Below are 13,354 nucleotides of genomic sequence, written 5' to 3'. Positions count from 1 at the left end.
ACAAATTGAAACTTAAGTGATGAATCTTGAATCTAGAATGCGACTCGTGAATGAGACTAAAACTTGCGCGCCGCTGCACATTCGCTCAAGATGCCGCCAAAATTACATGTAAGCCAGTCTGAAGGATTGACTCAAATCGGCCAGCGAGAGTCTACATCTCCAACATTTCTCTCCATCACGCAGATTTTTTGTTAAAGCTGTAGCCAATGATATCATTCTTATTAGCCAGAGCAAGCAGTGGCAGACCGCTGCTTCAGGAAGTTGCGTTTCTACGAATGACAGATCTCTGTTTCTAAAGTTTGTGAGCGTCGACCAAACAGAATGCGGCCTGGTTTCTGTGTCAGAACTCTATGTGGACTGTTCCTAACAAGTGGCGCTAGCAAGGCATCGGCAGGCGACAAAGTTGTTCCTTAATGGCGATGCTATGCGTCTCCCACGTTATGATTCGCACTTATAGCGATCAAGTTCGGTTGCGTCGTTTCCACCGGCTCATTGCAATATGCTAGCCCCGACCGCTGCCTACCGCCGCATATTCTGACTTCTCTCCTGTTTTGGCGTGGTGAAAGTTGCCACGTGACTGGGCACAGGTAGGATCGCCACGCAGTCGTAGTGTGCCCACACACAGTCAGACAGATCGGCGACGTTAATTCCTCCGACGTCAATCCCTCCAACGTTAATCCCTCAAACAGCGTTTGCCGACTGCCCGCCTGAGAGGACAGCACGACATGGCGGCCAGCCGATACCACACAACAGCCCATGTTCCGACCCGTTTCGGGCCCACAGAGCTGTCTCTCTTGTCGTCAGAACGAAATCCCCTTGGCCAATGCTCAGCTGCTACGACCAATAACTACACACAGACACACTAACGAAAGAAGCATCACAAAATAGGAAAGAACGACCTCCACAATCGTCATTCCTGCCCTATATATGAATCAAACCCACATTAAGCATGCATTTTTACTTTATCAACCTAAAATCTGCATATCACATTACGAGATTAATCCAAGTGCTCAGTAAAATTGAAACGTCATACTGGCTACAGGCGGTTGGGTTTCATTACGTACAGCGTTTGGCATTACACTAGGGTTGGAACTTAAATCGTGGCAACTATTTATTCACAACCGATACAAAAGAGTTACTTTTTTGCACCTGTTACTGTCCTTCAAAGTAGTCACCAGCGTTGTGTAAAGGTTTTAGTGTTTGAGCAATTCCCTATGGTAGAAATGTCCACGATCTATATTTTTGCCGGTTAGTATGGCAGAGTCTATCTCATAATCTGTTGTTTCTCTCAACAGTGAATTATCGGCTGGTGTGGTACTGTTGTTTAGCAATGAATGAAGTTCCCTAGTAATAATTTCCTCGTGGTTGTTGTCTGATTTTGGGTGATGTGGATGATTGTGTATGTTTTGCGTGAATCGCGGAATATTTCAACCTTCTCTCTTTCGTCCACCGTGATGGCGTGGTCGATTTGTACAGCCGGTTCTTCGGTGACGGTTTTGCCTATAATTCTCTTGAATTTATTCCAGAAGAGATTGGAACTACGTCGGTCAATTCCTTATGCCTTACGTTCCCATCTATTCTCTCTGAATTGGGAAATCTCTTATCTAACTTGACTGTTAAGACGGTTCCATTCCGGTTTAGCTCTGTCCTAATGTTATCGCTTAATTTGTCTATATTTACTTTTCTTTTTTTCTTTGATTGGGTTAAGAATGTGAGTAGGAACCTTGTCCATGTGTTCTATGATGGTTTTCTTTGGTGCATTACTAGTAGTGGCAGATTCTATCGTTTAGACGATTAGCTGGTTTTAGTTGTCTTCTGTAGTATTAAATGCTATCGTGTTGAGCTTTTTGCTTAAAAATTCTGTTTTGAGGTTTTTTAATTCGATGACAGTTTTCCTATTGTGGTTGTCATTTTTTGACGTGGATAATGGCAGTTGTTTCAATGACGATGGGGAGGTAGTCGTTGGAAATCCTATCACTTATTTCCATTTCACTGTAGTGACTAGCAATTTGCGGTGTGCAAATAATGTGATCAGCTGTGGAGGTTCCAGTGTGATTGATGAAAGTAAGTGAATTATTTTCTAGGTGGATCAGACTGTCGTTTGAAATTGCACTGAGGATATCGCTTTTTTCGTTGTTGGGTCCGTCGGCAAGAGCAGTAGATCTGGCATTAAAGTCTCCTGAGATCATTGCTGGGCCAAGAGTAGAGAAGTAGTCTAAGAGATCCACTGGTCCCTCAGTGGCAGGTACATATACAGTTGCGAAGAAGACCGGTTTCCTATGTTTTTCTACTATTTTTTAGGACAATAGCTTTGTGGGTGTTCAGTTTTTCTGGTAAATCAAGTGTTATAGCGGCCAGTTGTTTGATATAAACGTTGGCGACCCCTCCTTATGAATATTTTTCTCTGTCTTGCGTTTGTATAACCTGTGTCATGCATAATCCAGAAGGCTTATGTCTTTGCCGAAGCATTTGATTTCGGCAATTCCAATAATTGTAATGTTTTGTTCTCGAATCAGTTTTTACAGGAGCTCTTTTTAGCACAGAAACCATTTGCGTTTACAAAGCATATAGTGCACTGTCTTTTCTGGACGTGAATGTGAAAAGATTACCAAATTCATAGAGTGTAGTACTAGCTTAGTCTTGAGCGTATGAGTCTGGTGGCTTGCTGATGTAGATGTGTATGTTGTTCTAGGCGTACGTCATTTCTCGAATCAGTTTTTACAGGAGTTCTTTTTAGCACAGAAACCATTTGCGTTTACAAAGCATATAGTGCACTGTCTTTTCTGGACGTGAATGTGAAAAGATTACCAAATTCATAGAGTGTAGTACTAGCTTAGTCTTGGGCGTATGAGTCTGGTGGCTTGCTGATGTAGATGTGTATGTTGTTCTAGGCGTACGTCATTTCCGTATCACGTTGGAAGAACTTTCTGGAAACCGTTTTTATCATTTCAGTATTGAGGGATCTACGTTCCGGAAGAAGGTTAAGTAGTTCCGTGGTGAATGCGCGCAGAAAGTTTTCAGTTTGCGAGCGCTCCTCCACGGGGTAAGTTAGTTTATCAATACATTTGATCTTTTCTGTTCTTTTAGTGGAAATGGGTTTCTTCGGTCTTTCTTAGAAGTTTGGATCTGTCGTGAGGTGAGTACCATTGCAATTGCTGCATTTAGGTGTTCCCTATTTAGAATCTAGTTTGCAGTTGAAAATTGGGCGATGCCCGCAACAGTTCCCACATTTGGGCTCGTTGCGACCGTTTTCGGAAGTGTGTAGAAAACTGTTGCATTTCTTGCATTGAGTGGGTTACGGAGGTAGTGGGTTAGATCGTTCAACCTTATGTAGTACACAACGCATGCTGAAATGGAGTGCAAGAAGTTTGTCTATGAGTTCCTTGTGATCTAAGATGACACGTATTTCTTGATGGTTCGTTCTGAGTGTCGCGAGTAGATACGCGTTGCCTTTTTGAATTGGTATCCCTAAATCTGTAGTTCTTCTTCGACTTCTTCATTGGCGACGTCGTGATCGACATTGATTGTGGTTTATTGCGTGAGTTTATTGTCTTGATAGTTGCTTCCAGTCTCTAAGTGGTGCCAATTACTATTTTTTTTAGTTTGGTTTCAAACTCAGTTTGATAAGTGGTGAGTTGGACAATGTTCCTTCTCAATTCATGTCAATAACAAATTTTTCAAGACTGAATTGTTTTAGTGCTGTATGAAAGTAATTAGCAGTTTCCTTGGGGTCCAGGTTTTCAACGATAACAATTCTAGGTTGCATGTTCAGATCAAACTTTACTGGCTTCTCACCGGATTCCGTGGATGCAGTGTAATTTCGTCTCGAGTTACGCCTGGATAATACCTTCCGAAAACCTTCGTCGTCATATATCTCATCAGATTTCGTTTCATGGCGAAATCGTTGGTTTAATAATGAGTACCTGGTTGTGGGTCGAACGGAGGCAGTTGAGGTTATTGTTGGGAATCGGTTGGTGAATGTCGAGATTCGGCAGGTGTGGCTGTGTCAGATTTGTTTTTATTTGTCACGTTTTTCTTTTGACATGTAGAGCGTTGATTCTGCATGGTGGAGATGGGATGATTCAGTAGCCTGCAGGGCCTACTCAAGTTTTCAAGATTTGGCCCTAAACTCTGTGCCATAGCCTCGGTGGACGCGAGCTGACTGTCCTCGAATATGGCCCTCACCTTTAGCATACCATAACTATCCCTCCCTAAATCTTGCTTTCCATAACAAATCGTGGACTACAGCTATGTACTGCATTCCACCTGCGACAGAGATGCGTTTACTTTTTGGACTGTATTTGCTCCTTGGAGAGCTAAATTTAAAACAAAAAATCAGAGGTAGATGACACACTCTGTTACTGTATGCTATCGAGACTAAATGCGTACAAATCTCTAACAGAATTGTAAATCATTGTAGTCCGACATTAATGGTAATTTTATTTTACTTTGCTATTGTAACGACTGTGTTAAAAGACGACTGTGTTAAAAGTACTGAAGATAAGAGACTGTAATGTACCTGAAGAATACAGCACAGTGTTGAAAAGATATTTAAACAAGTTTCATTTTATAATCCGTGCATTTCAAGAGTGAACATATGTGCAAGGCTTCTGAATTGCACTAGATCAGTTCACGGAGCTGGTATACGAAGTCTTAACTATTGGCAGCAATTTACAGGTGACCCAGAGAAATCTGCAGCTGCTCCTAGACAAAGAGATCATCGAGCGCCATTAATTACTGTCTTACAATTCTCAGTAGGGACTATTGAATTTTCAGAGACATACAGGGAGGAGTCTAATCAAGACAGTGAAGGCAATCTGTATTTTCTCTGAATAAATGATAACCAACGATTTCAACTCAACTGAACTTTGATGAGAACCTGCCCTCTCACGAAGTATTTTAAATTCAAGAAACTTGCATATTAGCTAACTTCATGGTTACTTATTTCAATTGATTATTTCCTTCAGGTCTAGCAGTATTAAAACAAGTAACAACACTGAATTAAAATAAAGGTAATATTTTAGAGGGATACAAGTTGTGAATTTATGAACTGCGACTTCAAATTGTGGCGAATCCTAATTAAAAATCGCATTTACCGAAAAGTAGCATTCACAGAAATCACTGCTACTGAAAAGTCGCAGTTTAGACCATTTATTCTACTGGTTCTCATTTGAAAACTCGGGCCCAGGAATGAAACAGAAGACTTTCAGAGAAGACATCATTTTGTACTGCAAACCTAAACGGTCGTTCCCACAAAAAGCTATGTTCACCTTACAAACAAGTTCTAAGGGAACTCTCCAGATCTGTTAGATCTGCCTAACCCGGCTATTCCTAACTGCCAACCACCTGCGAGGAAGGTATCCCTGCCATCATTATGTCCTTCTTCAAACCAAAGAGTCTCTCTAACGGTACCGCCATCTTCGTGACCACCAATAATTACTGTTTGAAAGGCACTGCAATAAAATTAATCTAGCCCAAAACTACTTCCGCACAGAGGAAATGGTTATACGTAATTTCCGTCTCACTCTTGTATCGGGGACGCAGAAAATCGGGAGGCAATACTGTTTTTAAAATTTTAATTTATAACGTAATTCCCTTTAAAACGAAACATAGTATCATAAAATGACCTTAAAATTACAAACAAAAAATATGAGCTGTGCTTCATCCTTGTTTACTATCATTATCCTCCAACACAAAATAAAACGTGTATCTGGTCCACTTTAATATGGCTGTCATCAGTGTTGCCACATAGTAAGAACGAATGTACACAGTCTCACCTGAACCCTCTCACACATCACTTGTTGTTCCCTTCACTCTGTTAGTAACTGCCCTAACTCAAAAAAAATGTATTCATGTACCCTCACTGATTGTTGACTCTGTCCACATGCTGATCTTGTTTGTAATATATTGATTGAAACGGAATAACATGCGAGACAGAAGGTCTAAAAACATACAAAAACTAAATTTACTACAAAAAGCCAAAACAAAACCTAAACGGAATGTCGTTGAAATTTATTTCAAATGTGGGCCATTTCTTTAGTATATTAAAAATCAAGAACTGGATTTTGCCAAGGCTGAATATCTCGTAAGGTATCGTTGTAATTTTGTCATTGTTTCAATTGATTAATATTGGCTACAACATGGTCTTTTAGATCAGAGAAGTTACTTGTATCGAAATATTTTGCCCTCATATAATGACTAGAACACGCCGCTAATCAGTGTGCGTTTCACTGACGGTAAGTAGCGAGTCCAGTCTCATAAACTGACATACGGCCGGGAGAGCGGTGTGCTGACCACATGCCCCTCCATATCCGCATCCAGTGACCCCTGTGAGCTAAGAATGACACGGCGGCCGGTTGGTACCGTTGGGTCTTCATGGACTGTTCGGGCGGAGTTAGAGAGTTCTAATGAGAGTGACAAAAAGTTAAGCAATGTTCCAACAAATGTCAATAATTCTGAGAATAATTTCTAAGCACGAAAACTAAACATCAAAACTTGAATCACATGATGAAATCTCATAAGGTAAATATAAGTAAAAAGACTGACATGAAGAGATGCGGATATGTTCAAACAACTTTATACTATTGGCGAATATGTTTGCTATATCACATCAGAGCCAGCTTTTATCATGCGAAAATCTAGGTTACGATGAGAAAATAACCTTCCATCACAAGCAGTTGATAATTATAGATCAACTACTTGCAACCGATCTTAGGCTGACAGAAAGAGTGGAACGTATGTGGATGTGTGTTTGTGTGATTGTGTGAGCAATATTTTGTTTGAATTTGAGTTTATATCAGTATGAGCTTGTGTGAGTGTGTTTGCGAGAGTGTCTGTTTGTTGTAGCATGTGATTGTGCGAGGATGAATTTGTGTGAATGTGTGTTTGTGTGAGTATGTGTGTTTGGGTGAATGTGTATTTGTGTAACGGTGAATTTGTATTTGTGTAAGTATGTGATTATGTGAACATGAGTTTCTGTAAGTGTATTTTTGCGTAAATGTGTGTTTTTGTGACTGTATGTTTTCGTGAGTGTGTTTGTGGAAGTTTTTGTGAGTACAAGAGTATGTTTCTGTTAATGCGTTTTTGTGTTAACATGAGTGTGTGGATATGTACGTTTGTGTGAACGTGCTTGTGTGTGTTTGTGGGTGGGAATGTGTTTAAGTGAGCTAGTGTGAATTTGTGTTTGTGTGATTGTGGGTGTGTATTTGTTGGGGACAGATGCAGAAACCCACATTGACGCCCTGAGCAACATACTATGTGGGTGTTCCTTTTTTGTAAGTGCATGTTTGTTTGAACGTGAGTTTATAGGAGAGTGTGTTTGTGCGAGTGTACATGTTTAGGTTAGTTTGTGTGTGTGTGTGTGTGTGTGTGTGTGTGTGTGTGTGTGTGTGTGTGTGTGTGCGCGCGCATTTGTGTGTACGTTACTGACAGTATGTGTATGTTCGTTGGTAGCAGATGCAGAAACCCACATTGCCGGCCTGAACAAAGTCCAATTGGTGGAGGTTTGTCACTGCCTGTATCTGACCTATTACAGAGTGTCAAGTGTCTGTGTAGTGTGGATAACTATTGTGGTACAATTCTGTTACACTGAGTGTGGGACTGACTTTGTAATCGGATGATATGTGTAACGAGTCAGTGCGTGGCGTTTGTTGGCAGAGCGGCGCCTACGAGCAGCGCAGCACAAACTCGTGTCTGTTCTGCTGCAAGAAGGGCACGGTGATCGCCTCGGCCAAGGTGAAGAGGACGGGCTTCGTTCCTGGCGAGGAGATCGCCGTCTCCGCCGACATCCTCAACATGAGCGACCGGCCCATCTACCGCACGAGCGCTCGCCTCAAGCAGGTCAGTCCGTTTTCTCGTCTGCTGTTGGCGGTCTAATAAGTACAGTATGTCAAGTCTAAATTGGACAATGCCAGAGGATGTTGCCGGAAGTTGAGGAAGGAAGCACGGCCGTCGCATTCAGTGCGTGGGGGTCAGCTGTCACGCTGCGGGAAAAATTCTCGCCTGCCTCCTGCAATGTAGGCACCTCGCTTAGGCAAAAGCACTAGGCACGCACGGAGGTAACGGTCGCTAAAATGCTGTTCGTAATCAAAACTGAATTCGTCTTATCTATGGAAGTGTTTAATAAAGATCCTGACTCAAACAATTACATAAAGGCCTACTTATAATCAAGAAGGGAAACAGTACGAAAGAGACTGAAGTACAACACAGTAACACAGCAGTCAACAATGACTATCTGACGCAGTACTGTCAGCTAGTAACATTTGCTGCAGCCAAAAACAAATCACTAACGCCCAGAGCATTCCGACTTCTCCTGAGCCTGTGCCGCTTGCTGCAAATGTCACATCGTGCGCTGCAAAATGAACTATATTCGTATACGTCTCGCTGTACAATGGCATTTTCTAACTTCGCGTGCTTGAATAGGACGCACTATAGCGCATCCTAAACTTCCTTCCTGCTGCGATAAATAAACCGTATAAGAATATGCAAACTCCATCAGTCCTTCCCTATGTGACGTTGTGTAATGTAGCATACGTTGGATAAACAGCAAGAGTATATCCTAACAATATGTACTCGGTCGTTCGATGGTTGTAAGAGATGCCTGCTTACCTCATGGCTCCTAAAGGTCTCGTTGTCTCCAGCGCAATTCTCTGTAGATCGCTGCCGTTGGGATCACTATTACTGAAACTAAAATAATGTTGAAAGTCTGATTTAAAAAAAACGGGTGTCACCTTATTGTCCCATTGTGTTGCGATATGGTAAAACCAATGCGATATTAGAGGCAGTAAAAATTCATAAGTCACTGCTTCAATCACATTATTTAGCAAAGTTGTGGTAAGATCCTGTGGGATCAAACTGCTGAGGCCACGGTTCCTAAGCTTACACACTACTTAATCTAACTTAAACTAACTTATGCTAAGGACGACACACACACCCATGCCCGAGGGAGGACGCGAACCTCCGACACGGGGAGCCGCGCTAACCGAGACAAGGCGCCTAAAGTGGTTCAAATGGCTCTGAGCACTATTGGACTTAACATCTGAGGTCATCAGTCCCCTAGAACTTAGAACTACTTAAACCTAACTAACCTAAGGACATCACACTCCTCCATGCCCGAGGCAGGATTCGAACCTGCGGCAGTAGCGGTCGCGCGGTTCCAGACTGAAGCGCCTGGAACCGCTCTGCCACAGCGGCGGGCTCAAGGCGACCAAGACCGCGCGGTACATAATCTAGCAACGTAACTATTATACCCTATAGCAATCTCTCTTCTTGAGAATCATTTAATGTCGTGTCAAACGTTTCCCAAAGCGCTTTTAACAGTTACCTCACTTTTAACCACAAAACTATAACTTGTTCACTCGCTAACGAGTTGCGTCTTAACATCACGAAACATCGAGCTAGACTGATTACTAGCGACACCTGCCCGTGCAGGGTATATTTCAGGCAGAGATCGACCATCTCTGTCGACATCCGTCTTGTTAATTTGATTCATTCGTATTTCTTCTGGAAGCTTTTTAATAAATAACACTGTAAATATGAAACGTCAGTATGGGTAAAGATTCCAGTATCGTCAGCTTTGTTTTTAATAAATTATTCATTTAGTCTTATCACTTGAAGTTAAGCATGTTGCCATCAAATTTGTATAGGAATTTTAGAGGATTGCCGTAGCTCCAGGACATAATGTAGCGCTGAAACTGCAGGTCCCTGTGTCTTAAACACCTCTCATAGTGGAATGGATAACCTTCCTAACTCTTCTGACACGCACAGCCATAACAGTGAATGTAACTCTGTACTGAAATTAAATTATGATGCGCAACTTCGCACAAACGTCACAACTTATTATCTGGAACGCCAGGAGGCAGAAAACTTCTGCAGAGCTGTTGCTGGCGATACTACTACGTGATCGTGGTACAGCCGGCCGCTGTGACCGAGCGGTTCTAGGAGCTTCATCTGGAACCGCGTGACCGCTACGGTCGCAGGTTCTAATCCTGCCTCGGGTATGGATGTGTGTGATGTCCTTAGGTTAGTTAGGTTTAAGTAGTTCTAAGTTCTAAGGGACTGATGACCTCAGATTTTAAGTCCCATAGTGCTTAGAGCCATTTGAACCATTTTGATCGTCTGACTCGCATTCGACGTACGAATCTGGTTCGGAAAAAACTTGTTGATTAGTACAGCGTATAAACTAACTTTTTTTGTCAATATTTAGTCACAATTTACGTAAAAATAATGCATAATTTGTGCCAATTTGTGACAATAAATACAATTTTTCTGTTTTGACACATAACCTATGTCATTCTGTCTTAATGTGAATTTCCGGATTAAAGAGATTTTCGATTATCTGACCTATGATCCCGTCTAGTCCGCATAGACGAGCTTCCGTTGTGTCTCCAAAAATAGATGTATTACAAATGAGTAACCGTTAACTTATTTATCATGTTCCACTGGACCATGCAAGTCACAGTTACTTAGTAATCAAAAGACTCAACACATGGTTTATGGAATGCTGATTAGAATGTTTACGAACAAAAGAAACTACAGAATTAATAAAACATAAAAATTTGTACAGAATTAATAAAACGTCAAAGTATAGTTGTGAGAGAGCCAGCTTGCTCCTGTCTCTCCTACATCAAATGTCATTTAAAACAATATTTGGTCCTGGCGGAGGTTCGAGTCCTCCCTCGGGCATGGGTATGTGTGTTTGTCCTTAGGATAAATTAGGTTAAGTAGTGTGTAAGCTTAGGCACTGATGACCTTAACAGTTAAGTCCCATAAGATTTCACATACATTTTTTTGATAAAACAACATTAGGTTCAGTATGTTACGCGATTTTTGTGCAAGTTGCGAAACACAGTTACAAAAATGATTTTATTATATCAGGAAACTGATAAGAACATTTTCTTATTACATGGGTACGTAGGTGGGTAATAAGAAAGGCAGTCATAAAGCAAGTTGAAAGATCCAACGATTAAATATGTCAAATTTGAAAAAAAGGGTAGTAGAGACGATCGAACGGAAGAGAAGAGTTTCGTTACCTAATATATTGTACGACACAGTATGGAAAAAACTTAAAGAAAGAGTGTAAGAAACGTAATCCAAGCATACTCTGTACAAGCCTCGCTACAAGTCATGCCTCGGACAGAAGATACTGATGAAATCCTCTCGAGTTATCAGCGGAGTTGTGGTATAGTGTTGCCAGAACTCTCAACGAGTTTCCCACTCGTCATCTTCAGGCGAACTCGACGCCACGACTCGACTGACAACCTGAGAAGTTTTCATCAAAGAAATTCACGCATTAGTCCTGCATCACCACACAGCAAAATTATTGTTCAACAAAAAGAATGAAGAAGATGTGTTGGGACCTTGGAGTACTTGGCGCGGCGACCATGTAGGGCACGAGCCGGGCTAAGGGCTAGGGCTGAGGGCGTCGGGCGCGTCGCGTGTGGCCGCTGCTCGTTACGGCCAAAGGTCACCGCGAGACCACGCCCTGCGTCCCTCCACGGCGCCGCGATAAGCCCAAGGCTTTCCCAAGCAACTCCGATATCAGTCTCAGCCCAGTCTGTACGCAGAGCAAACTAGGAGACACACCGCCTTCACTTTATTTTAGTGCGAACTTGTAGTAATCATTCGTACAATTTCTGTTGTACTGTTAGCATGTTTCTGCTTACCGAGTGGCCATTCTTGGGACGAATGAGCTTCCAGCAGATTAGTGTGAGCTATCTCTGGCAGAAATTCATCGGTATTGTGTGCTAAGTACGAGATGGTACCAAAAGGTTCCCGAAATATATTAATTAAATTCATTACATGGTACCTACAAGAAACAAGAGGTAATAATAAGAACTGAAGACCAAGACAAAATTGCTAGGACTGAAATCGATGTATGGTAGTCATGCAGTTTTTCGCCCCTGCTGTTCAATCTACATAACGAAAAATCAAGATAGAAATAAGAGAAATGTTCAACAACCAACGGAAGCATTTACTGGACACTGAACACCTGTAAGAGAAAAGTGTGCAAATTAACAATGAAGTCGTAATTGGTAAGTTTTGTATCAGTAGGTGGAGTGGTTGAAGATAATGACTATACGGGGTGAAAAGTATTTAAACCGACGAACTCTGGGAGGTTGTAGGGGACATCAAAACAAATATTTTTCCCTAATGTCATTTTTCCCTATGAGCATTATTTAAACCGGTGGAGGCAGTATTACTCTCTTCAGTTGTTAGAGGGCGTATTGCGCTCTTCAGTTGTAGGCAACTGCTGTCCACCAGTGTAGTAGTGCATTGTCTCTGTTTACTAATGAAGCGATACACCTGAAGTGAGCACACTGATATGGTTGGTGCATGCTACGTGTAGCACCACAACGTACGAGCTGCACAGCGGGTTTATCAACAATATCCTAATCGCCGTATCAGGCATCATATGACCTTTGTTGCTGTGTTCCAACGTCTGTGTGAGACCGGGTCATTTAGCAGATTACCTGGACAGGGACGCCGTCGCACGGTAAGAACGCTGCAATTTCAAGAAGCTGTCTTGCAGCATTTGAAGCAGGATCCATCAATCAGCACTTGTGTAATTGCACGTAACATGGGGACGAATCAGACGAATGTAAGGACAGTCCTTCGAGAGCAATTGTTACGTCCATTTCACTTACAGCGTGTACACAACCTGGAACCAGTTGATTATCCACCCAGAGCACAGTTATCGCAGTGGTACCTGGAACCGTGTGGAATGCATCCTACATTTCCACCGAGCGAGGTGGCGCAGTGGTTAGCACACGGGACTCGCATTCGGGAGGACGACGGTTCAATCCCGTCTCCGGCCATCCTGATTTAGGTTTTCCGTGATTTCCCTAAAACGTTTCAGGCAAATGCCGGGATGATTCCTTTGAAAGGGCACGGCCGATTTCCTTCCCAATCCTTCCCTAACCCGAGCTTGCGCTCCGTCTCTAATGGCCTCGTTGTCGACGGGACGTTAAACACTAACCACCATCACCACCATCCTACATTTCCATCCTCTGTGTTGTTTACCGATGAAGCAACGTTCGGGCGTGATGGAGTCTTCAACATGCACAATTCGCATGTTTGGAGTGAAGATAACCCAAATGCCACAGTTACTAGCGCTCATCAAGTGCGGTTCTTCGTTAATGTGTGGGTCGGTGTTGTTGGGGACTGTTTAATTGGGCAATATCTGCTACCTAGGCCATTAAATGGCAGGCACTATTACAATTTTCTCGCCACAGCATTGCCAGAATTGCTGAAAGACTTCGCGCTCCATTCAAGACAACGCATGTGGTTCCAACATGACAGGGCGCCGGCACATTTCAGTCGTCGTGTGCATCGATTCCAGGACCGACGGTTCCCA

The 13,354-nt window shown here is 42.5% G+C and overlaps 1 protein-coding gene across 1 annotated transcript in view; it reads left to right on the top strand.

The window, feature by feature from the left end:
• Positions 1 to 13,354, top strand: part of LOC124622981 (arrestin domain-containing protein 17-like) — a 192,552-nt gene that overhangs the window by 123,032 nt on the left and 56,166 nt on the right. The window contains exon 7 of the mRNA XM_047148770.1: positions 7,657 to 7,839. Coding sequence (XP_047004726.1) covers positions 7,657 to 7,839 — 183 coding nt within the window. The remainder of the gene's footprint in view (positions 1 to 7,656; positions 7,840 to 13,354) is intronic.

This window comes from Schistocerca americana, chromosome 7 (genome assembly GCF_021461395.2).
Source record: "Schistocerca americana isolate TAMUIC-IGC-003095 chromosome 7, iqSchAmer2.1, whole genome shotgun sequence".
NCBI lineage: Eukaryota > Metazoa > Arthropoda > Insecta > Orthoptera > Acrididae > Schistocerca > Schistocerca americana.
Note: the sequence above shows the minus strand (reverse complement) of the source record. Positions and strands in the feature narration are given on the sequence as shown.